General features: G+C 43.6%; 1 protein-coding gene across 1 annotated transcript in view; it reads left to right on the top strand.

Moving 5' to 3' along the window:
- LOC141139217 (squalene synthase-like) overlaps positions 1 to 27,486 on the top strand; it is a 106,679-nt gene that overhangs the window by 37,123 nt on the left and 42,070 nt on the right. Inside the window, exons 5-6 of the mRNA XM_073625143.1 lie at positions 227 to 355; positions 7,573 to 7,764. Of these exons, the coding sequence (XP_073481244.1) occupies positions 227 to 355; positions 7,573 to 7,764 (321 nt within the window). The remainder of the gene's footprint in view (positions 1 to 226; positions 356 to 7,572; positions 7,765 to 27,486) is intronic.

Below are 27,486 nucleotides of genomic sequence, written 5' to 3'. Positions count from 1 at the left end.
TCGGCTGTGTTCTGTTCTTTTCGTGGAATACAGTACAGGACACTCTGCCCTCTGTCCTGGTGTTTTCCTCTGGTTGCCTTCTAAAAGACTGAAAATTGATGGGAGTGGGAGGGGTTATATGGGATGTCCTAACAACTGTACTGTACTCTCAAAATAAAAATTATTTTGCAAATAAGTAAAACATCCTTATTATTTGATATTACTTTTTCTTCTGATCTGTTCTCAGATCTCTCGGGAGTTTAGGAACTTGGCTGTGGCCTACCAGCAGGTGATTGCCAATGGTGCTTGCGAGATAGCGGATGGGATGGTGGAGTACCTACAGAAGCAAGTAGAGTCTGTACAAGATTGGGAGAAGGTGAGAAATGACATTACTAGTGCAAAGAACACTTGCAGTATTTGATTACTTCCACATCCCATCTGTTTCATCACTAGATGATTTCAGCCCCCACACAGTAAGATGTAGTTATAAAGGACTATAATTGGGGGAAAAGGGGGGACGTTGGGACTTTAAATGAGGCCATGGTCCGGTATGGATATGTGCCTCCATCCCTATCAATATAAGAAGGAGAGAGCAAGAGGGTGGGACTTTAATTGAAGCATGTGTTAGCAAATGAATATGGTGGTGGGCATAAAATTATTTATTATTCCATAAACACATATTTACATATGTTTAATAACCATATACATAGAAATGCACACCTGCGTATTGTCAATTTCTAAAACAGTGGTAACTGATAACATGATTAAAAAATTAATTGCATGATAAGGTTTGAGCATTCCACCAAATTTCATAATTGGATATACATATATTGTACGATAGCCCCTGTATGGTTTATGATCTTTCTAATCCCTGTCAAAATATACAGTGGGAACGGAAAGTATTCAGACCCCCTTAAATTTTTCACTCTTTGTTATATTGCAGCCATTTGCTAAAATCATTTAAGTTCATTTTTTTTCCTCATTAATGTCCATTCAAGAACAGTCACGGAGTTGTTGTGAAGCCACTCCTTCGTATTTTAGCTGTGTGCTTAGGGTCATTGTCTTGTTGGAAGGTAAAGCTTCGGCCCAGTCTGAGGTTCTGAGCCCTCTGGAGAAGGTTTTCATCCAGGATATCCCTGTACTTGACCGCATTCATCTTTCCCTCGATTGCAACCAGTCGTCCTGTCCCTGCAGCTGAAAAACACCCCCACAGCATGATGCTGCCACCACCATGCTTCACTGTTGGGACTGTATTGGACAGGTGATGAGCAGTGCCTGGTTTTCTCCACACATACCGCTTGGAATTAAGGCCAAAAAGTTCTATCCTGGTCTCATCAGACCAGAGAATATTATTTCTCACCATCTTGGAGTCCTTCAGGTGTTTTTTAGCAAACTCCATGCGAGCTTTCATGTGTCTTGCACTGAGGAGAGGCTTCCATCGGGCCACTCTACCCTAATGCCCCGACTGATGGAGGGCTGCAGTGATGGTTGACTTTCTACAACTTTCTCCTATCTCCCGACTGCATCTCTGGAGCTCAGCCACAGTGGCTCACTGGGTTCTTCTTTACCTCTCTCACCAAGGCTCTTCTCCCCCGATAGCTCAGTTTGGCCGGACGGCCAGCTCTAGGAGGAATTCTATCACAAAGTGATATTGCATAAAGTGACTAAGTGAATAATGAATTAAAAAAATGCATAAAAAATATATAGATCAATCAAAGGAAAGAATATATATTGGGGTGCCCTATGACTGACTACAGTACACGATCTATATGGGCTGTTTTTAATATTTTTTAATATATTTTAATATTTTTTCTTCTAGTTAATCTCCCCTTATCTTTATCATAATCTTTCCCATTTTTTGTAATATAAGACCTGTTGAGCGATTTATAATACATTACATTATTTTTCATCCATTTTTTAACATATACCTACATTGAGTACTGTTGCTGTACATCTAACAAGAAATGGCCGCCACTTGACAATAAAATACCACCTAAAACATGGCCGCGTTGATAGACTCGAGCGGTCTACAAGAAAATGGCCGCCGTAATATTTCCGTTTCACCAATATAATAGAAGGATCCTCTGGCCAATCCGGTTCCCCAGATGAAGTCACGAGCGGTGACGTAACGCGTAGGGAGTGGCCGTGGAAAGACGTAAACCGGAAATCACGTGAGAAGGCGCCTCAGACGCCACTGTTCTGCATTTCACTGTATCTCGCCTGTTTATAATGATTTTATTGTAAAAGCACATCTTAAAACCTTAATAAAACCTTTATCTATCACCTAACTACTACACTATTGGAGGCTTTTTTTCCGTTTCCCTCTTATACCACCGGGCCGTTTGTGCCTCGGTGGTATATATTATGACAGGCCAGTGAGCTGTCTTGGGATCTAAGAGGAAACTGTCCAAGCCAGGCTAAAGAGATGAGGAACGTTTGAACTTCATTTTGCTGCCATACATCTATCCATCACTTGATGTCAATACACAACGCATGTTTTTACACACATGAAGGTGAGAGTTTTGAGAGACTGACATTTACAGGATACCATCTATGAAGATACATATGAACTTTGATTGATCTATATATTTTTTATGCATTTTTTAATTCACTATTCACTTAGTCACTTTATGCAATATCACTTTGTGATAGAATTTTTCCACTTTTTTCAGTGTTTTTACTTTCATGGCACTAACAGAGAATATTTATTTTCTCTATTTTTTATTTGTTTATTGAGATGTCATTTGGCATTAGGCACTGTATATATATTTTAGTTATTATGTGAGAAATGATAGGATTGCGTGAGATCACTTTCATTATATATTTCATGTTGGTGTAGTGTGAACATATTTTAGGTTTTGCTGCAATCTTACTTCACGTCAACACACATATTTACTTATTTTTCTAGCACATTTACTGCATTTACTCAATGGTAGCACGAAGGACACACCGCTTTATTTATTCACAGCTCTAGGAAGGGTTCTGGTCATCCCAAACGTCTTCCATTTAAGGATTATGGAGGCCATTGTGCTCTTAGAAACCTTAAGTGCAGCAGAAATTTTTTTGTAACCTTGGCCAGATCTGTGCCTTGCCACAATTCTGCCTCTGAGATATTCAGGCAGTTCATTTGACCTCATGATTCTCATTTGCTCTGACATGCACTGTGATCTGTATGGTCTTATATAGACAGGTGTGTGGCTTTCCTAATCAAGTCCAATCAGTATAATCAAACACAGCTGGACTCAAATGAAGGTGTAGAACCATCTCAAGGATGATCAGAAGAAATGGACAACACCTGAGTTAAATATATGAGTGTCACAGCAAAGGGTCTGAATACTTAGGACCATGTGATATTTCAGTTTTTCTTTTTTAATAAATCTTCAAAGATGTCAGCAATTCTGTGTTTTTCTGTCAATATGGGGTGCTGTGTGTACATTAATTAGGAAAAAAATGAACTTAAATGATTTTAGCAAATGGCTGCAATATAACAACGAGTGAAAAATTTAAGGGGGTCTGAATACTTTCCGTCCCCACTGTATAAGGGTAAATGTTTATTGGCACAGTGATCTGATATACATGTAATTATATAGTATATGGCATCTGGTATCTCAACGCGTTTCGCGACTTTTAGTCGCTCCTCAGGAGCAAGCACGTGTTGTATCTGAAAATGGAAAATATGTTGTCTAGGAAAGATACCTTATATACTCGAGTATAAGTCGTTCCGAGTATAAGTCGAGGCCCTAATTTACCACAAAAAAATGGGAAAAACTTATTGACCCGAGTATAAGACAAGGGTGAGAATTGCACAGCTACTGTAAGTGGAAAAGAGGGTAAACAATGCCCATTTGCAGCCTCACTGTGCCCATTTGCATGCCTCACTGTGCCCATTTGCAGCCATAGGTCCCCGAACTTCAAACTCGGTAGTTAAGGGTTCCTAGATGCCCCCTAGCTGCAGCCAAAATTTGGGGTCTCTGAACCCAAAGGGTCCCAAAATGACATTGCTGCAGATGGACACAGTTGAGGCCCCGTATCTTGGGGCTAGGGATGAGCCGAACACCCCCCTGTTCGGTTCGCACCAGAACATGCGAACAGGAAAAAAGTTCGTTCGAACATGCGAACACCGTTAAAGTCTATGGGACACGAACATGAATAATCAAAAGTGCTAATTTTAAAGGCTTATATGAAAGTTATTGTCATAAAAAGTGTTTGGGGACCTGGGTCCTGCCCCAGGGGACATGGATCAATGCAAAAAAAAGTTTTAAAAACGGCCGTTTTTTCAGGAGCAGTGATTTTAATAATGCTTAAAGTCAAACAATAAAAGTGTAATATCCCTTTAAATTTCGTAGCTGGGGGGTGTCTATAGTATGCCTGTAAAGGGGCGCATGTTTCCTGTGTTTAGAACAGTCTGACAGCAAAATGACATTTTGAAGGAAAAAACTCATTTAAAACTACTCGCGGCTATTGCATTGCCGACAATACACATAGAAGTTCATTGATAAAAACGGCATGGGAATTCCCCAAAGGGGAACCCCGAACCAAAATTAAAAAAAAAAAATGACGTGGGAGTCCTCCTAAATTCCATACCAGGCCCTTCAGGTTCAGAAAATGTCAAGCACTTTTCTGTAGCAGAGAATGACATTTTCTGAACCAGATTGGGGCCCCTTATCGCGGGCCCACTTGGTGCTAGGAACTCCATCTTTGGATATGTTATGGTACCAGTTCCACTGGGTGTGCACACCAAATTTGGGGTACCTAGCACTAAGTGGCCCTGAGATATGGGGCCCCAAATTCGGTTCAGAAAATGTCAAGCACTTTTCTGCAGCAGAGAATGACATTTTCCGAACCGATTTTGGGGCCCCGTATCTCGGGGTCACTTAGAGCTAGGAACTCCATCTTTGGTTATGTTGTGGTACTAGTTCCACTGGGTTTGCACACCAAATTAGGGGTTCCTAGCACCAAGTGGCCCTGAGATACAGGGCCCCAAATTCAGTTCAGAAGAGTGCAGAAAAGTGCTTGACTCGAGTATAAGTCGAGGGGGGCACTTTCAGCACAAAAAAATGTGCTGAAAAACTCAACTTATATTCGAGTATATACGGTAACTTGTATCAGTAAAGGGGAGGATAGGTCAACAAACACCCCCCCCCCCAAAAAGATCACTTACAAGTATCTGTGCACTTGATGGCGTGATGTCAGGGACATCTATATTGGGAGCTGAGGCAGTGGCAACCACCACAGGCAACAGCCCGAGCGGATCTGGGCACACAGAGCACTCCTGGTGTAAACGTGGGAGGTATTGTGATCAGTAAATAAACCAAGTGACATATTTTTCTGTGTCAGTATTTTCTTTATTTTGTTTACAATTTTATTTTTTACAATTTATTTTGTTTATTATTTTTTACAATTCATATATTTTTTGTTATTTTTTTTTTGCAGTGCTTTCTTTTTTTTGGGGGGGGGGGGGGGGGGTGGGGGGGGTGGACGGTGTCAGTGTTTATTGCAATTTTTTTTTTTATAAACCCTGTTGGGATGGGGGGCTTTGTAGAGATATCAGGGACCCCTAAACAGACCCTTACATCTCCCCTTTGAGACAGCTTAAGGGACTGAGGACACAGATTCCCCAGTCCCTTTCTCAGCAGCCTGCACTGAAGATGAATGGACAGGAGACAGATGCTCTTGTTCATTCATAAACCTAAGCATCATAAACACTGCCTTTAATGCTCAGTTATAAATGAACAGTCAGTGATCACTGACTCTGTGCATCTGGATAAGGAAGGAGCTGGTAAATGACGCTCTCCATCCTTACAGATCCAGGACGAGGGGGGACTGGAGGAGGAGACGGGGAGGACACAGGGGACAATCGGGGATGATCGTTGCGGTGGTGGGGTCAGTTACAAGCACCGATCTCCCTCACAGCCACGGGAGGGAGAGGAGAAGAAGCAGATGTCAGAAAAGCTATACAGGGAGATTGGTGCTTGTAACTGCCCCCACCGCTCTACCGATCTTCTGTGAGGCTGCCCACCTCCCCTGATGCATCGGAGCATTTGCACGAGTACAAGTAGTGCAAATGCTAGGTATCGGCACCAAAACTGATACTGGTATCAGTGCAACACTATTTTTTACCCAAAAGAAGACTGGGAGAAGATGGCAGCAGCAACTGCAAGGAAATGTGGGGGGCACATGGATGTGGCTCAGCTGGAAAGCAAGTGTGCCATATCGCTGTGTAATAGCTTTTCTTAGCTTTTTTTTTTTTTTTACATGTGATCACATTACTTTAAAGCTCCAGGTGCTCTCTGCAATAGCTGCAGTAGTTAGGGGGCGTGGCCTGGTCGGAGAACAGGCTGAGGTTGCCACTTCATTCACCCTCCTAGGATCTCTTGGATGTACGACATCAGGGGACACCTCTTTTCCCTCTGTGCAGTAGTAAGCATTCCAGAGGGAAGAGGACCTGGAGCTTTGTGGTCATTGAATGTATAAAACACTGAAAAAACGTGTTTACATGGCAATTTGTGATAAAGGCCATGCGGGGCCATGGGGAAAAAAGGGGAGGGAATAAATAAATGTCCGTTTGCTAGTTAGCCTTACCTTCTACTTTAATACTGATGTTTTAAAGTAGAATTTGATCAGAATTATTTATTTTACAAAACAGAGAAACAAAAATGGAAGTTCATCACTGACGTGACAATGTGTTTGCAAAGCATGGGCCCAGCAATTGCTATAAAACCTTATACAGTAGCTGTTTGCAGCCTGTATAAACCGACGGACGTTAGTGAATCTGATCTAGCCTAAAATGTTCCTAAAGTATCAACTGTGCTAAAGTGAAAATTCCTGCATTATTCTACAGTTTGTTCCCTGTGGAGCCCCTTTGTCCAAATCAGGAGGAAGCCCTGCCCCTTACTGGAAGTAAGCCCCACCCTCTGTTATCCATCTGTCAAATGCCAGAATGTCAAGCCTGACTGAAGTCACAAAAATAGATACGCAATCAGATGAACATTACATGAACTATCTCCCCTCACAACTGATACAACAGGAAAATAGGGGCACGACTGTGAAAATGGAGTCTAAATATGACTGTGTACACCCCTGGACACCAGAGATAGACCCAGCTTACTCAGCACTCAGTAACACACCTGATCTGACACATCTTCTCTCTTATTCTGCAATATAGTTCTGTGTGAGAACACTTGTGATGAGAGGTGTAGCTGTTACAGAGCTCTGCCAGCATAGAGCACTGGAGTGTGAGGGCAGCAAGCTGCAATTTCACCAAGAGAATGGTATTTTAATGACATTCAGGGGTACAGAACTATCAAGATGTAAAAAGGTGTGAGGCTTCAAGTGGGCTGCATATAGGCAGTAGATGCTCTGGCAAGTATAAGATAAGATAAAAAGGCTGCTAACCTAGCTTAGAGCCGTCTACAAAACTGTTAGAAGCAGTAAATATGAAATAATTATAAGGTATTTCTCTGACTATATAATTTAAAAAAAAAAATGTTGATTTTTGATTTTATTTTTTAAATACTGAAAATACTAACACAATAAAATGCATTAAAAAGCACTTTTTGTTTCCTGTAATGTCTTTCATCTTTCCCCCCACAGTACTGTGACCATGTATCCGCTTCGGTAACACGTGGCATGTCAGTAATATACTTTGTCAAAGGACTGGAGGATCCGATCATAGGAGAGGATAAGAGGCTCTCCACCGCTTTTGGTTTGTTCTTGCAGAAACCCAACATTATCCGTGATTTCCTGGACGACCAGCTGAATGGCCAAGAGTTCTGGCCAAAAGAGGTGAGTACAGCCTTCTTCCCGCTGCTGAAGAAAAAATTGGTGCAAAATAGTATATACCAGTATATATATAAAAAAATGTATGTAAAAAAAAAAAAAAAAAAACACAGGCAGTCTGTACAGTGATAGCTAATCACAGGCTATCACTGCGATCATGTAAATAGAAATCCTGCCCTCCAGCTATAAACTGTGAATTAAGCTGCAAGCAAAAAGTGGATCACGCCATATGAATAGAAGAGCTGCAGTACATAAAATATATATGTGTAACATGTAAGACCATCTATAAAAATAAAATTGCAACTAGAAAAGTAATGTGGCAAACACCCCAAATGAATAACAAAATAGCAAGTGCACTAATAAAGTGTACACAAACAAATATAAATGTGAATAACATAAAACCCTCCATAAAGAGGAGAGAGGTGGCTGTCTGCAGGCTATTGGTTCTCATCCATCCAGTGGCACACACCACTCCCTACTTAGGGCAACAGTGCTGCTTCATAGGTTTTATATTAGCATACCTCCCAAAATTTGAAATTTACAATCAGGCACAGCCCAAAAAGTGGGTGTGGCTAAATTGCGCTGTATATTGTGCGTGGCCTAAAGGAACATAGTTAACCACTTGCTGACTGGCTTACGCACATTTACGCTGGCAAAGTGGTTCGTTACCGCAAAACAACGTACCGGTACAACGGTCCCTTTAAGAGCCATAGCAGGCGGGGGACCCGTTGCGAGTGGCCGGCGGGCACGAATGCCGCCAGCCACCCAAGATCACGGGCATGAGAGCCAGAGCGGAGATTTGTGTGTGTAAACACACAAATCCCTGTTCTGACAGGGGAGAAGAGACACATCTGCAGTTTGTAGTAATTACGAACAGTGATAAATCTCCTCCCCCCAGTCAGTCCCATCCCCCCCACAGTAAGAAACACTCAGGGGGGGACACATTTAACCCCTTGATCGCCCCCTACTGTTAACCCCTTCCCTGCCAGTGACATTTACACAATAATCAGTGCATTTTTATAGCTCTTATCGCTGTATAGCTGTCAATGGTCCCAAACATGTGTCAAAAGTGTCCGATCTGTGCGCCAGAATGTCGCAGTACCGTTAAAAATCACAGATCAGAGCAAACCCCACAGACAACTCTTTAATAAATACCAGTCTGTGTAAAAGTTATCTTGGTCTAGGTGTTGCAGCTCTTTCAAAAATCCACTGGGTGATAGACTAAAATCTGAAACACATGAAGAAAAGGAGAGCACACAGCACAGTATAATACCGTTTTATTAGTTAAAATCATAGGTAGAAAATATTTCACTCACAAACGGTGAACGATTCTCACATGGACACCAAAAATAGCCTCCTCTCCAGGCCTGTATGACTGGATAAGCTCCAGGACCCGATGAGCAGTGTGGAATGTTAATCCAATCCTAGCTGCAGCATCCCGCTGAGTGGTACAAGGAGCTGCACATGCGTCCAGGCCAGCCGGCGCTGCGTAACATCACTAACGGCCAAGAAGGGGAGTGATGGGAGTGGATCGTCTCCTCAGGCAGGTGGGCTGTTGCTATGACTACATGTTTCGGGGGCTCGGCCTCCTTCTTCAGGTCACACTCTACCTATCTCTACCCTCACCAATATATGGAACCCCAGGCCCCTCCCCTGGGACAACTGTATCATATAGAGGAGGAGGGCAGATGATTAGCAAACAGCCCTGGGTTAAATTATTAACAATTAATTATACATTAATTTACAATTAATAAGAACAATCACATCCTCTATCAGAAAGTTTAGAATGTGAAATATAAAATGTGAAAGATAAATCACGTTTCAATAGTATTAGTGACAGTATTCACATAAAATACATTGAGAAAAAACAAACACATATATTTACATCTACAGGAAAATATCCTTATTAGATTTTCTAAAACCCATCCATAATCCATTCTATTGGTACTACTTTTAATGTATACTCAATAAATGTATTTAATTTTTAATTCAATGTATTTTAATATGATTAAATGAATTAAAATTAGGAATAAAATTAAAATTAAAACATAACAGTCATTAACCAATAATAATACATTTTAAATTTTAATTAATTTTCAATTATAATTAGTGTCAGAAGACACCAATCAATAATTGTAAATATAAAAGAAATTTATTAAATTATCAATAGACCAATATTCAAACATTCAATCATTTAATGAATTGATATGTTGATAATTCAATAAACTAACCAATTGGTCGATCAATCAGTTCATAATTGGTGGGTTGATTAGTAGACCTAGGTACCCCAAAGAAAATCAATTATTAATTAATAATCAATAATCAATTAAATTAATTATTATTAAAACTATTACTATTTAAAGTAAATATCCAGAAGGATTCCCATTTACACAAATGGGTAAATATTTCACCTTCTGGAATTGACATAGATATAGACTCTATGCCAAACAGTTCCAAGCCCTCTGTACTGCCCCCATGTTTATTTTATAATGGCATGGAACACTATGCTGCTCAATTTTCTTCCCTATAAACCTACAATGGTCACCAAAGCGCGTACACCTGGCTTGCACAGTCCTACCTACATAGAGAAACCCACAAGGGCACCTCAACCAGTGTATAACAAATTTGGTGCTACAGTAAATTAATTGTTTGATATGGAAGACAAGTCCATCTATACTGCTAAAGGATTTTTGGCCATGGGAAATGAACTTGCAAGCTTTGCATTTGCTAAGTTTGCACTTATGGCACCAAACATAATTTTGAGGTATGTTTTTCTCTGAGGCGACTAGGCACAATAAGGCTTTTAACATTTGTAGCCCATCTGAACACTACCTGAGGTTTTTTGGGGAAAACTCTCCCTAGTGCTTTATCCTGTCCCAAAATGGGCCAATGTTTTTGAACCGCTTTCTTAAAGGCCCAAAGTTGGTCATTGTATCTTGTAAAAAACAGGGTACCATAGTGTTCCTTATCAGATGTGGGCCCTTCTCTATTGGTAATACCCTTTCTATATCGGTCAACTGCCTTCTGAATGTGTTGACGATTGTACTCTTTTCCTAGAAATTTTGTGGTAAGTATGATGGCTTGATCATCATAATCCCTAGTGTTGGTACAGTTTCTATGCAACTGTTAGAACTGGCTGTATGGTATATTTTCCTTCCACTTTGGATGATGGCAACTCTTTACATGGAGATAGGAGTTGCCAGCTGTTTGCTTGAAGTGGGTTTTGGATGTGATGTTACCATCTAAATTACTAGCCAGTTCAAGGTCTAAGAAAACTAAAAGTTTGGCATTCACTACATGGGTAAAATGGGTGCCAAACTTATTGGAATTACAATATGAAACAAATTGGCCAACAGTTTCAAGGGAGCCATCCCAAATAATGAGGACATCGCCAATGTACCTCCTGTAATATACCAGATGTCTAGCAAAGCGGTTCTGGGACCAGAAGTGATACTTCTCCCAGAACCACATAAACAGATTGGCATAGCAGGGTGCAAAGTGTGCACCCATAGCAATGCCTGATATATGTCTATAGAATTGACCCTGGAAAGAGAAATGATTCCTCTCCAGGGCAAACTGAGTGCACTGGCAAACAAACTCTGATTATATTGGATTAAGCGAGCTCACATCCAAAGAGAGCCACAAGTAGCCTGATTACCACTTATAATGCCATAGGGTGTCCAAGACATGGGCAGAATCCTTAATATAAGCAGGCAGGGAAGTGATCAAGGGTTGAAGAAATGTGTCTACATACTGGGACACTCCACTGGTAATTCCATTCATACTGGCCACTATAGGTCTACCTGGTGGGCATATAGGGTCCTTGTGGATCTTTGGAATGTGATAAAAGTAAGGAGTCTTGAAATAGTTAGTTAAAAATAATTGTTTTTCTCTATAAAAGAGGTAAACACACATGAAAAGGTAAAAAATAAAAAAAAAGTAAGACCCCATTTATACTCAAGAGACCCAGGAGATCCATGGGAGACCATCAAGGGGTGAGATAGAAGTTCAATCACTTCCACCTGAACCCCTTGCCCCTTTGGTTCCCTTACATCAAGGGGAACTAGAAGGTGCATATATTATTAATGTCCCCACCTCAAATCCATTTAATGTTTTGAGGTCAATTAACCATATGGAGGTCACCATAGGTGTTAATGGACCTGCAGATGACATTATTGGTAATATCCCTTCTGCTCCAATACCATTGAGTGGTGCGGATGGTCTTGTGGAGTCTTTTGAGGACACTCATTTTTTAGTGCCTCCCCCTCCTCCCTCCAAAAATGAAAAATAGAAGAACAAGGGGGGTCAGAGTGGGAATTGGAAGGGGAAGAAATAAGGGTGTCAAACAGGGAAAAGATAGAAGTCGAAATTCCACTGTTAAGAGTTTTAATCTGTCATCACACCTACTGAGGGAGAGTGAAGTCAGTCGCCTCCAGAAAGGTCTTAATTTTGGTCCCAGCAGTAATGCTAATCTATTTGAATTATTTAGGGATTTACACAAGTACATTCGTGACATCACAGTGAAACGCTACTATAGTCTAAAAACTGGTGATATAATCAAAGGGGTGAACAGCGTTGATCAGCAGACATAAATAGGTCCCTCAGAGGCAAAGTAAAAACTTTTTATTATTGTAAAAAAAAAAAAAAAATGTTCACCATGGCACACAGCAGTCAATTGATGGTCATGCAGGGACTTGGATTAAAAAACTGACAGTACCTGGAGGCTGGAGCCGCATGGATGACACAGGGGCTTAGGGAAACCCAGCACAAAGCCGTTGGACAAAGAAGACAGGAACACCACTGGTGGGGGGCCTGTCCAGGACTGTAAGGCCAGGGGTCCGATGAAGGGGGAACCAAACTGCAGGCACAGGAACTGTTGGGGCAAGTATACATGTAGTAATCAAAAGTACCTATAGCTCCAGAATTTCGAAGAAATAGAAGAATCGAGTATGAGTGAAATGGATAAAGAGGCAATCAATATCTTAGAAGAATTAATACTAGAAGGAGGGCCGGAGGTGGAGGTTCCCTTATCTACAACCTTTAAAAATGAGATTATACATTCCATATTCCGCCCTAAGTCTGCATTTTACCCACACCATATCAAAAATGAACACATAAAAACTCTTTATGCCATGATTTACGCAGACTTCTGGAAATTGTGTGAGTCGCCACAGGGGATGGTGAATATGCATAATCTCTCAAAATATGAAAAAGAGGCCTTGCTTGCATTTAAAAATAATCATAGTTTAGTCATCAGTACTACAGATAAGGGAGGAGGCATAGTCCTTCAAGACAAAGTGGAGTATCTAAGGGAAGCACATAGACTTCTTTCTGACAGTACCACTTATGAACTACTTCATGCCGAATCCCCTTCCTGGGTATAAACTGGAGTTAATAGAATTGATGAATCAAGCTTTCTCTCAAGGCATAATACAAAAATCAGAAAAAACAATTCTTTTTAACTATTTCAAGACTCCTTACTTTTATCACATTCCAAAGACCCTGTATGCCCACCAGGTAAACCTATAGTGGCCAGTATGGATGGAATTACCAGTCGGGTGTCCCAGTATGTAGTAGCATTTCTTTTACCCTTAGTCACTTCCCTGCCTGTTTATATTAAGGATTCTGCCCATGTCTTGGACACCCTATGGCATTATAAGTGGGAATCAGGCTACTTGTGGCTCTCTTTGAATGTGAGTTCGCTATACACATCAATCCCCCATGATGGTGGATTACGGGCAGTTGAATATTTCCCGTCCGAGGCAGATCACATTAATCCAATACAATCAGAGTTAATTTGCCAGTGCACTCAGTTTGCCCTGGAAAGGAATTATTTCTCTTTCCAGGGCCAATTCTGTAGACAGATATCAGGCACTGTTAAGGGTGCACACTTTGCACCCTGCTATGCCAATCTGTTTATGGGGTTCTGGGAGAAGTCTCACATCTGGTCCCAGAAACCCTTTGCTAGACATCTGGTATATTACGGGAGGTACATCGACGATGTCCTCATTATTTGGGATGGTTCCCTTGAAACTGTTGGCCAACTTGTTTCGTATTGTAATTCCAATAAGTTTGGCATCCATTTTACCCATGTAGTGGATGCCAAATCTTTAGTTTTCTTAGACTTTGAACTGGCTAGTGATGTATATGATAACATTACATCCAAAACCCACCTCAAGGAAACAGCTGGCAACTCCTATCTCCATCGAAAGAGTTGCCATCATCCAAAGTGGAAGGAAAATATACCATACAGCCAGTTCTACCAGTTGCGTAGAAACTGTACCAACACTAGGGATTATGATGATCAAGCCGTCATACTTACCACAAAATTTCTAGAAAAAGAGTACAATCTTCAACACATTCAGAAGGCAGTTGACCAATATAGAGAGGGTATTACCAATAGAGAAGGGCTCACATCTGATGAGGAACACTATGGTACACTGTTAATTACAAGATACAATGACCAACATTGGGCCTTTAACCTCCCTGGCGGTATGATTATTTCTGATTTTAGGTGCTGAAAGCGGTACAATTATTTTGCACAGAAATTTGGCGTTTTATATTGTAGGCCTGTAATTCTTAGGAATAGTTCACTTAAATCTGTCCAAACAAGAGTCTAGTAGACATCCCGGTATGATAAAGTTTGAAAAACGAAATAAAAAAATATAATATAATAAATAACTATAAATAATTATAACAAATAATAATATAATAATAATAAAAATTATATAATAATGTAATCAAATCAAAAACACTGAAATTTGCTCAGTTGCAGAATTTTAGCTTTCGTTACTTTTAGTGTTTGATGACGGATCTCCCCACAAATCACTATCGCTCAATTCTGCAAGTGATTCTAATTTATTATCGCTTTTTTCTAGCTGCTCTAAAACCACTTTTGATGTAAAGAGACAGTTTTGGTTGCTATGGACAATCTCCAGTTTCCTGGCAGAAAGAACAGTTTTATATATATAAAACTGCATGCAGGACACTGGACAGACCACTAGGGACAAAGGGGATGTGTAATTATTTGATACAGTACTGTAATCTGTAAGATTACAGTATGCTGTATCTATACTGTGTGTTTCACTTTTGAATTTACCGCCGAACTCCGTCCCCGTGCGTCGCAACGCTCGCAGGGAACGGAGCTCGGCACTGTGAATCGAGCGAGACACAGCGGCTCGCCGATCACAGCGGGGAGACATCGCAGGATCCAGGGGACAAGGTAAGTATGCTCTTCCTGGATCCTGCGATGCAAGCCCGAGTCTGGCTCGGGGATACCGCTTTTGGTATAAAAAATCCAACCCGAGCCAGACTCGGGAATACCGCCAGGGAGGTTAAGAAAGCGGTTCAAAAACATTGGCCCATTTTGGGACAGGATGAAGCGCCAGGGAGCGTTCTCCCCCAAAAAACCTCAGGTAGTGTTCAGACAGGCTAAAAATTTTAAAATCCTTATTGTCCCTAGTTGCCTCAGAGAAAAACATACCTCAAAGGTAGCTAATATTCCCCAATTTTTTAACATCACAGGGTGCCATAAGTGCAAACTTAGCAAATGCAAAGCTTGCAAGTTAACTTCCCATGGCCAAAAATCCTTTAGCAGTAGAGATGGACGTGTCTTCCATATCAAACAGTTAATTTGCTGTAGCACCCAATTCCGTATATACGGGTTGAGGTGCCCTTATGGGTTTCTCTATGTAGGTAGGACGGTGCGAGCCATGCATACGCGCTTTGGTGAGCATCGTAGGTTTATAGAGAAGAAAACTCAGCAGCATAGCATTCCACGCCATTTTAAACATAAACAAGGGGGCAGTACGTCAATATGTCAATTCCAGAAGGTGAAAGATTACCCGTTTGTGTAAACAGGAATCCTTCTGGATATGTACTTTAATCGCTTGCCGACCGGCTCACGCCGATATACGTCAGCAGAAGGGCACGTACAGGCAGATTAACGTACCTGTATGTTGCCCTTTAAGAAATGGGGATACCCGCGATCTTCTCACGGAGAGGAAGAACGGGGAAATGCTGATGTAAACAAGCATTTCCCTGTTCTGCCTAGTGACACTGACACTGATCACAGCTCCCTGTAATCGGGAGCAGTGATTAGTGTCGTGTCACACAAAGCCCCTCCTCCCCACAGTTAGAATCACTCCCTAGGACACACTTAACCCCTTCACTGCCCCCTTGTGGTTAACCCTTTCACTGCCAGTCACATTTACACAGTAATCAATGCATTTTTAATAGCACTGATCGCTGTATAAGTATGAATGGTCCCAAAATAGTGCCAAAAGTGTCCGATCTGTCCGCCATAATGTCGCAGTCACAATAAAAATCACTGATCGCCATTACTAGTAAAAAAAAATTATTAATAAAAATGCCATAAAACTATCCCCTATTTTGTAGGCGCTATAAATTTTGCGCAAACCAATCAATAAACGCTTATTGCAATTTATTTTACCAAAAATATGTAGAAGAATACGTATCTGCCTAAACTGAGGAAAAAAAATGTTTTTTTATATATTTTTGGGGATATTTATTATAGTAAAAACTAAAAAAATAAAGCGTTTTTTTTCAAAATTGTCGCTATTTTTTTGTTTATAGTGCAAAAAATAAAAACCGAAGAGGTGATCAAATACCACCAAAAGAAAGCTCTATTTGTGGGGAAAAAAGAACGTCAATTTTGTTTGGGAGCCACGTCGTACGACCGTGCAATTGTCAATTAAAGCGACGCAGTGCCGAATTGCAAAAAACGCTCTGGTCTTTTGCCAGCCAAATGGTCCGGGGCTTAAGTGGTGAAATAGTATGACACCTGAGGGCTCAATGAGGAACTAGAGATAGGTACCCTGATTTAATAATAATGAATTTAATTGATTATTGATTATTAATTAATAATTGATTTTCTTTGTGGTACCTAGGTCTACTAATCAACCCACCAATTATGAATTGATTGATCAACCGATTGGTTAGTTTATTGAATTATCAACGTATTAATTAAATGTTTGAATATTGGTCTATTGATAATTTCCTTTCAATATTTTTATTGACTTTTATCATAATGAACAAACAAAAGGTAAACAGTATCTGTCATACATTCGGACATTATCGAGAAAATCACGTGTATGAATTCTTATGTCACAACTATGTAACAATCAGGAAAGAATGAAATCGACGCTATGTAAGCCTCAAGCAAAGGGTGTCACCCTACACTCCCCGCCACCCCATATAGGAGCAAGCTGTGACGGGGGCAGGATAACATCGCCCAGCTCCAGGTTAAATTGTTTAACGTTATAAATTTTTTCCTAGTTTACATTGTTGAGAGTTTCAGGAGAGTGGTTCAGTCAGGCAAGTTCTAAAACCAGTAAAAATAGAACTAACGAAGAGGTGATATTCAGTCATAGGGACAGAACTCATTAACTCTTTAGAGAATTTAACAAGTGTAGTGAATAACAGAACCAAGAAGGTGAATTTCGCTTATCAATCTTAACTCACAGTTAACGCTATCACCTACTATAATACAACCGTAAGTCTCACAACTGAGCCTTGAGAGAGAATTTCTTGGCGGTGTAAAGAAAGAGGGAAAGAAAAGAATAGAAACAAAAGGAGAATGAGAGAGGAGAGGGGAAAAGAAGGAGTTGTTTATTTTATGATCTTTGGGACAAGGAGAGAACTAGGACGAAGAATTAGGGGGAGAGGAGCTCGGTGTCTGCACCATACCTATGTTCATGACAAGGGTACATGAATATATGATGCCCAGGGTTCCCAAAGTTCAAACAAAGCACTTCGGTCATTGATAATACTAGCAATTTTTTCATATATCATAATCCATGATATTTTGTGTTCAAATCGACTGTAAGATACTAGGGGTGTCTTCTATGCTCCCGTAATAGTAATCTTAGCTGCCAGCAGTATAAAGTAAATCAGCTGTTTCAACAGACGCGGCCACTCATTAGGTGGTTCGTTACGCAAGGCCAAGCTTGGTTGTTGATCAATTGAGAGCCCTGTCACCCTTCGGAGCATCGAGAACACCCTGTTCCAGAACACCCTTATTTTAGGGCATTTCCGCCATACATGCAGCATCAAACTCCGCAATAAACAGCCCCTGAAATATTCCGAAGTTGCCGTCGCATACAACCTGGCCAGGTGAGTTGGGATCAAGTACCATCTGGTGTGTACCTTAATTCCGGCCTCCACCAGGGATACATTGATTATTCCCTTATAGGCGACCTGAAGTCTGGCCGAATAGGAATCCAGGTCCTCATCACAGTTGAGATCCCTCTCCCAGGCCAGCATATATGGCTGTTTCTGAGGTGGGTGAGCAGCAATTCAAAAAATCGCAGAGGTGCCCCCTCTAGTGCCCTGATCCCTAATGCACCGTTGTTCATATGTAGTCAGTGAAGGGGGTTCTCCTGCTGGCCAAACTGAACGTAGAAAGTGAGAAATTTGTAGAAAACTGCATTTTTCTGAAACTTGCATTTTTAGGACCAAAGAACAATAAGAAGGGGTGAAGGGACCTCTATGAGTGAAGAAATGGTGATGTGATACAAGCCCTTGTCTGTCCACCATTTGAATGCCCCTATGTCCATATCGGGGGGGAAAGCAGGATTATGAAATCTGTGTGCCAATGGGGTGAATGTAGAAGTTAGTAATGGGTTAGGTCGCAAACAATCCCATAAAGCAAAGGAATGAGATAAGGTAGCTGCTCTTATTAAGGGGAGATCTTTTAAACGGCGCCATAACAAATAATCGATTGTGAAAGAGGGGATGGCTTGACTTTCCCTCTGAACCCATTCCGGTCTCTCGTGGCGAGAGTACACAACTGACAGTTGCATCAGTTGGGCTGCCTTATAATATGCATGAAAGTCGGGTACACCAAGACCTCCCTTTGCGAACAAAGTTAACCGAAGTAATCTATGACCCTTTGTGCCCCAAATAAACTTTAAAACTTTGGACTGAAAACGGAGTAAATTCAACATCGGTAAGGATCTAAATAAATAGAGAAGTTTAGGCAGAAGAGTACCGTAATTTCGACTGCATGTATCCTACCAAGCCACGAAAGACCATATAGGGCCCAGCTAGAAAGTAGTAGTTCTAAACGTTGAAAGCAAGCAGGGTAATTTATCGTGTACAATGCCGAGTATGTGGGAAGGAGGTTTAAATATGGGAGAGCTGTATCCATCCATTGAAATGGAAAGGAGTCCTGTAAACAAGAAAATGTTGATTCAGGGATGTTGGTGTTCATGGCAAAGGATTTTGTCTCGTTCACTCTGAGCCCAGACACCTGACCAAACTCATGTAGGGTTTGAAGTATATTCGGAAGGGAGATAATGGGGTAGGTGATGAACAACAACATGAACAAATAATGCACACTTATGCATAGAAGAACCACATCACACACCCTGTATGTTTGTATCTTCTCAGATGGCTATAGCCACTATCTCAATTGCAATGGCAAAGAGCAGCAGAGACAGTGGGCACCCTTGCCTTGTGCCCTTTTCAATTGAAATGGGGGCAGAATGATGGCCCATTAGTTTCACCCTAGCTTGTGGGCGGGAATAAAGTGTTCCCAAGGTCACGCAAAAAAAGGGGACCAAAACCTAATTTTTCCAAAACCTCAAACAAATAATTCCTGGACACTGAATCTAAGGCCTTCTGCCAGTCTGTTGACAGGAGAAGTCCCTCTTGCTCGGGGTCCCCTGACCAACCAGACTGTAGTAATGAGATAACGTCCATTGCTCTGCGAATCTGATCTGGTCCTTGACGCCCTGAGATGAAGCCCACCTGATCCCTATGGACATATGTATTTATGAAGGAGGATAGTCTGTTAGCTAACACTTTCGTGAACAGTTTAAGGTTATTATCAATAAGTAAGATGGGCTGATAGTTCCCAACTTCCCCAGAGTCCATAGTTTTTGGTACCACTGAAATATAGGCCATTTGGGAGAGAGGATCCAGAGGGACCCCATTCCAAACAGCATTAAAATATCGGACCAAATGCGGTACCAGGGAATCTTGAAATTTGCAATAATGGGGAGCCAGAAATCCATCCGGTCCCGGGGCAGAACCTGACCTAGTAGACTTAATAGCCTCCAATATCTCCTGTGCTGTAAAATGGGCTTCCATACGCAATCTATGTAGTGCTGAAATTTTGGGTAACGAGACACCCTGCAGGTATTGGGTAAATAATTGCGGGTCCTCCCCATCCTGATTTTTTATAAAGAGATGAGTAAAAGTTACTGAATGCCTCCAATACCTTATGGGTATTCTGGGAATATGAACCATCAGAACATCGTACCCTGGGAACCACAAAAGTTCTCGTGCTTGGGTTAATCTTATGAGCCAGTAAGGACCCTATCTTATCCTTATGCATGTAAAATTTAGTGGATGCCCAACGGACACTCTTCTCTGCCCTAGTCATCAATGCTAAATTTAGCTCTACCCTGAGCTCATCAATTCGCTGAAGCAGCAAACCATTAGGTGAACACTTATGATGTTTGAGCATGGATTGCAGCTCAGTGTCCAATGCTTGGATCTGCTTGTTTGATGGATTTGAGATGATAGCTGGATTCATTTCCCACGTACTACTGCCTTGTGGGCTTCCCATGGAGTAACAGGGGATATACTCTCCGTCATATTCTCACTAAAGTACTGCTTTAAGCAGATCTGTATGTCCTCACACCAACATGGATCTGATAGGAGAGATTCATTGAGCCTCCACTGGTTAGAACGAGGAGGACCCGATAACACTGACAAAGACACAGAGACCATAAAATGATCTGACCATGCCATTTCTATGATAATGGCTTTACAAATACTGGGTACCAGAGTGCACGAGACAAATATATGGTCAATTCTGGAGTATGTTGCATGGGGTGCAGATAAAAAGCGGTAATCTCTCATTACAGGGTGGGACTCACGCCATGTATCAACCAGGTTAAGAGAATGTAACATCTTTGCCACCCGTAAACACGCCTTTGGGGCTCGCTTAAGGCATGCACGGGTGGGGTTGGATTTATCTAAGGATGGATCTAAAGCAGCACTATGAGAGCCGTAGGACACTGCAGGTTTGTCTGCCAGCCCCCACCTCCTCCCCCCGTCATACACAGATCTCTCTCGCCTTTGATATATGCTGATCGCCCTGTCTGTGCTGCTGCTGGAGGGAGCCCAGGCAACCATGAATGAGTGCCCCAGCTTGGTTATGGTGAGTGAGCTGACCCCATAACCCCCTCACATCATCCCATACCTCACCCCTCCTCCCCTGGGGACAGGGGCCCCCATCATCTCCCCTGGGGATAGGGGCCCCATAATCTCCCCTGGGGATAGGGGCCCATCATCTTACCTGGGAACAGGGGCCCCATCTTCCTTGAGGACAGGGCCCCCATCATCCCCCTTGAGGACAGGGTCCCCATCTTCATCTCTCCTGGGGACAGAGCCCCCATCATCTCCCCTGGCAACAGGGACTCCTTCTTCCCTGGGGACAGGAACACCATCTCCCCTGTGGACAAGGACCCCTTCTCACTTAGGGACAAGGTCCCCATCATCTCCCCTGGGGGCGGGGCCCCCATTATCTCCCCTGGCAACTGGGACTCCTTCTCTGGGGACATCTCACTTGAGGACAGGGGCCCCCTTCTCACTTGGGGACAGGGACCCCCTTCTCACTCGGGGACAGGGACCCCATCATCTCCCCTGGGGACAGGGACCCCCTTCTCCCCTGGGGACAGCGCCCCCATCATCCCCCCTGGGGATGGGGACCTCATCTCTCCTGGGGACAGGGCCCCCATCATCTTCCCTGGGTGAAGGACCCTCATCATCTCTCCTGGCTACAGGGACCCCTTCTTCCCTTGGGACAGGGCCCCCACCATCTTCCTTGGGGATGGGAAACCCCATCTCCCCTGCAGACAGGGATCCCTTCTTACTTGGGGACAGGGACCCCATCATCTCCCCTGTGCACAGGGACCCCTTCTTACTTGGGGACAGGGCCCCCATCATTTCCCCTGGGGACAGGGACCCCATCTCACCTGGGGACAGGGACCCCATCTCACCTGGGGACAGGAACCCCATTTCCCCTGCGGACAGGGACACCTTCTCACATGGGGACAGGACCCCTACCATCTTCCCTATGGATGGGAACCCCCCTGGGGACAGGGACCCTATCTCACTTGGCGACAAAGACCCCCTTTTCCCCTGGGGACAGAGACCCCATCTCCCCTGGGGACAGTGCCCCCATCATCTGTTGTGGCAACAGGGACTCCCTTCTTCTCTGGAGGCAGGGCCCCTCCATCTTCCCTGGGGATGGAAAACCCCAACTCCCCTGTGGACAGGGACCCCTTCTTACTTGGGGACAGGGCCCCCATCATCTCCCCTGCGGACAGGGACCCCTTCTTACTTGAGGACAGCCCCCATCATTTCCCCTGGGGACAGGGACCCCACCTCACCTGGGGACGGGGACCCCATCTCACCTGGGGACCCCATCCCCCCTAAGGACAGGAACCCCATCTCCAGACCATGCTGGCTGGCAGGGCTGGTGTCAGCCACCCTAGGGTGCCAGGATGTGGGAGAGGGCAGTAAAATCCAAAGAAGGGATCAATTCCTTTATATGCAGCCGTCCCTGCCGCTCCTCCTATCCAGCTTTCTTCCACTGTCCAGCCCCTGTGTGACCCCCCTCGGGATCTGTCAGGATGGAGAATGGGGAATGGGCCAGTAAATATGCCATTTTCCAGCCCCTTCTTTTTCTGAATGTAGAGTCAGTGATCTGTACAAAGTCAGTTCATAACTGTGGCATAGTAAACTGTGTTTTCTGTGCTTCAGTTTAGGAATTGACTGGAAGTTCTGTACAGAGCTACTGTATTCCTGTTCATTCATTCTGTGCAGCTGAGGTTGCAGAGGTGGAGATTGAGGGATGTGTCATCAGTCTCCTTCTCTGTCTCAAAGGTAGAACATGAGAGGTCTGTTTAGATCCCTTATATCTCACCAAAGCCCCCAAACGAGGTTCCTAAAAAACTGTAAAACATAATAAAAAAAGAAAATTGTAAAAAATAAAAAAAAAAAAAAAAAATACTGATACCAATGGCGGAACTATAGGGCTCACAAAAGGTCATACTTGCGACCGGGCCCTGGAGCTTTACCACCGGGCTCAGAGGGAAGGGCCCCGGCTGGGGGTCCGGGGGGGCTCTTCATGGTTTCTTGCATTGGGGCCCTGAAGGTTCTAGATAAGCTACTGATGGAGAGCACAGCGCAATCATCACCATTCTCTGTATATCAGCTCTCTGTAAAGATCTTGGAGTGATCACCTGCTTATATGGAGATCCTAAACAGGTCTGCTCAGTCCTCTGCCAGTGTCCTGTGTCCCCGCCTGTGATTGACAGCCCGAGTCCCCCCGATCCCCCCCACCCCACCCTCATCCCGGGCCACCCAGGGCTCTGCTGCAGTGGTCGGGAGGTCCCAGCTCAGTCCAGTGCCGATCCTCAGCCATGGTGGGCAAAGTGGTCTTCATTCTGCAATGGTACTGCTCATGATCGACTTCTACCATGGCTATCTCCCACCAGGAGCTCTTCCCTTACAGGGAGTCCTGGGAAACCTACTGCTGCCCGACGGGAATGATGAGACCTCTGAGGTGGTTAAACTTGCACAGCCCCTTCTCTTCTATGAGGCCAAGTTCAAGGAGCTCTATGTGAGTACAGCACTGATAGAGACAGAGCACTGACACCAGCACTAAGAGAGACAGAGCACTGATACCCACTAAGATAGAGGACACTGACTCCAGCACCAAGACAGATTGCACTGAGAAAGAGTGCCATGCCACCAGCACTGAGATAGAGAACACTGACACCAGCACTGAGAGCATGTCAGCACTGACACCAGCGTTGAGATAGAGGTCACTGACTCCAGCACCAAGACAGAGTGCACTAAGAAAGAGTGCCATGACACCAGCATGAGATAGAGGACACTGACACTAGCTCCAAGACACACTGTACTGAGATAGAGTGCCCCAACACCAGCACTGAGAGCACACGGATGCCAGTGCTGAGAGGGTACACTGACGCCAGCGTTGAGATAGAGGACACTGACATCAGCACTTTAAGGTTCTTAATATATGCAGTTTATACAGTTAATTTTTATCGCTTACATTTTTTTTCCATTACGGGAGTGAGTGGGGCCTCATGTCTAAGTTTTGCCTAAGGTCTCACAAACCCTAGAGCTGCTTCTGCCAAAAGGAACCTACCATCAGGGTCTCTGATTTCCTGTTTAAGAGTGAAAGAGATGTGTTTTGAGAAGCATATAGCCACCCCTTTAGTTTTATCAGTGGCATTAGTCATAAAGAATAGTGGGTATTGTTTGTGGAGAAAGGACGGTCGGTAAGACTTAGGAAAGTGGGTTTCTTGTAGGAGAGGTATATCAGCCTTATAAGAATGATAGTATTGAAACGCCTTCCGGTGTTTATTAGGGGAATTCAGGCCTTGAGTATTATGAGATATCACCCTGCAGGTGAGCCTCGGATGACTAAGGGTACTCATGGTGCGCAAAGGTAACAAGATCTAAATCGCCACTCACACCGTCCCAAAGTATAGATTCCTGCTTGGGATAGACACCGAGGCCCCTCATCACAAAACATCCAGAATGTGACCTGGTTCTCCAAATTGAAAGAAAAAGAACAGAGCTAAGAGAAATTAAAATAAGGGGGAGAGAGAGAGAAGAACCTCAGCCAGTGGTGAAAAAGAGGTCCCCAGACTAGGGCAAAAAGGAATCGTGTCCTGAACCCGTGTGACACGAAAGTCGGTCCAAAAGCCTGAAACATCTGGGAATCAGCTTGAGTGAGTGCACATATCTACCCGGCCCCGCCTAAGCAACTTAAGTATATGTAACGTGGAGCTATAAAACATACGAGACGGCCTACATTGCGATGAGTTCTAGGATCAAGCCTGTGACCCCCCCAGAGTGAAAAGGGGGAGGTTAACTGGAAGAGACCAACTCTCAAGGGCCCCTATATCCTGATAAGCCCCAGCAATCATAAGAAAATCGCAACACCCCGTCTGAGGTATCTAGGCATCACAATGCAAAACGCCTCCAAGTATATAACAATAATAAACCTATGCACCAACGGTAGGAGGTGCAGACAAGTAAATGTGTTCCTAAACCTTAAGAACTAAACCCATAAAATGCATAGAAGTTCCATGTAAATTCCAAGGGGTTACCCATAAGGATGACAAAGTTCCTAGCTATCCAAGGTGTAATAAAAAAAGGTGACCTGCTTAGCAGCAGGGGTTAACATAGGCTTCAGGAAGGCTTGGAAGTTCCATGACGACCATAAGACACTTGCTGCCACAACGGAGAGAGTGGACGAGTCGAACTCCCAGGGCGATCAGGGTCGGTAGAAGGAGGTTGTCCCAGATCGGAGACATCATGAGAGATGATTCCCAGTCTCAGAAGAAGGGCTTCTCCCTCTGCAAATGATACGAAGGAGTGCTGTCTGTTAGAGTAGGTAAAGGACAAGCAGAACGGGAATGCCCATCCGTATTTGATTGCTTTGCGCGTAAAAGGAGAAATGTCCCCAAACACTTGGAGGTTGTGACCCAAGAGGGACAAAGAAGAAGCTGCTCTAGCTTTCTGCATCACCAATTTCTTAGTCACAAAGTAATGAGGCTTGACTATGATGTCCCATGGCGGACCCTCAGGGTGCGGGGGGTTGTAAGGCACGTTGAGCCCTATCCAAGTCCAGATGATGAGGAGGCAGGTCGAGAAAGCATGGTCCCGGAGGAAGGTATGCACCGCAGCATCCACATCCTTAACAGATTCAGGGAGTCCTCTTATGCAGAAGTTATACCTCCGAGATCTATTTTCTAAATCGGCAAATTTCACTAGGGCTTGCTCTAATTGTTGTTGGAGGCTCTCAATGCACATGGTGTTCTGATTGGTGCGGGCAATCGTCTCATCAACTTTACGTTCAACAGTGTCAATCCATGCCCCTAGCCCCTGCAAATCTGCCCTAATAGTGGTGGTAATTTGCTGTACTGTTCTGGCTAAACCCTGTTCCAAAAGTGTGGAAAATCTTGCAAACAGTCAGTCTTGCTAGCAGGGACTCTGTGGAAGCAGGAGAGGCACTGACCTGTGCAGCTGTTAATGCTGGAGACAGCGGGTCCCAAGGAGAGAGCTGCGAATCTGCACATGCTGCTGATTCAACTGAGCTGGCTCCACGTGTCCCTTCCTGTGCAGGAGCTGACGCCATCTCGGCAGCTTTGCCAGAGGAGCAGGTCGGTGGCGGCTGCGGGCAGTAGCTGGCCCGATGATCGCCCCCCCCCCCCCCTCGGCCATATGCGGGTGTCCCTGGGGATCCCGCACGCATGAGCATTCCGGTCTATTGATAATTTAATCATTTTTCTTTTATATTTACAATTATTTGTAGCACTAACTCACGGTGGAGCTGCTGGTTTAAGCGGGTCTGTTACCTTCACTTTGCTTCCCTCTGTTTCACCGGCACTGGGTCTAGGGGTTCCGTTGAGTTTACTGCTAGACGACACACGCACCAACACTGGAGTACGTTTTCAATGCTTTATTAAACAGTCAAACTTTAGGAAGTAGCAGGAAAGAGATGGAAAAGGAAACCTTCAGGAGAAACTCAAATATCTTCTTACAAGATCTTAGCGACAAATGTCCCGGTAGAATTCAGATAATTATGTGGAATGTGTTCCCCTCATGGGATGCACTCTTTGCTCGTCTGGATAGGCCTCTCTCACCGGTCTAGCAGCCAGTACGCAGCACGAATCTAAAGTCTCTGCCACAGACTTACTTGGGGGGGGTAAATCTGCACAATCCTCTGCCACAGGATGTATCAGATCTTCTGCAGTGAACAGTCAGTCACAGTGCCTGAACCTTTAAGCCGAACCGGCGACACTATGCTGTATGATTACTTCTTTTGGATACGTCCTACAACCGAGTCACCAGACCCCTCTATAGACCAGCACGCTGCGTGATCTCTCCAAGACGGGTCCTCCCCTGGGATCTCCTCGGCTGTCCAGCTGCGTCACACAGGACTGACAGCTCAGGACCATTCCTCGGCCGCGGTGGTAGGCCCCAGACAAGCCTCTGGACCCACCCCTGCGCCATAGCATCGTGGGCCTCCCGATCGGAGGACCACGAGGTAGCTCCTTAACGCATACCTGTTGGCCAGGAGGGCCAGCAGGTGGCTGTAAAAAAACCTTAGAACATGGCGTCTGTCCCATAAACACCCCCTTCCCAGAATGCAACTCGGAGGACCACCTCCACCGAGCTTGTCTCCGAGACAGAGGAGCATCTATACACTTCGACACATTGCCCTTCCAACACTGACTAATGGTAACAGCGACACCCACCGGTCAGCACGGAAGCACACACAACGTCAGCCAAGCTGGAACAGAGGCGAACTTTTAACCTCCCTAACACACAATTTACTAAATTTACCTAATCTGCGGTAGATTGTAAATCTACCAGCGCTACAATTGGTTGGTGTCTTTTGACACTAATTATAATTAAAAAATAATTAAAATTTAAAATGTATAATTATTGGTTAATGACTGTTATGTTTTAATTTTACTCCAAATTTTAATTCAAATGTATTTAATCATATGATAATATACTGAATTAAAAATTAAATAAATGTATTGCGTATTCATTAAAAGTAGCACCATTATAATGGATTATGGATGAGTTTTAGAGAATCGAATCAGGATATTTTCCTGTAGATGTAAATATATGTGTTTGTTT

The sequence above is a fragment of the Aquarana catesbeiana genome, linkage group LG04 (genome assembly GCF_042186555.1).
Source record: "Aquarana catesbeiana isolate 2022-GZ linkage group LG04, ASM4218655v1, whole genome shotgun sequence".
NCBI classification, from domain to species: Eukaryota; Metazoa; Chordata; class Amphibia; order Anura; family Ranidae; genus Aquarana; species Aquarana catesbeiana.
The sequence above is the reverse complement of the archived record's forward strand: the minus strand, read 5'-3'. Positions and strand labels throughout refer to the sequence as shown.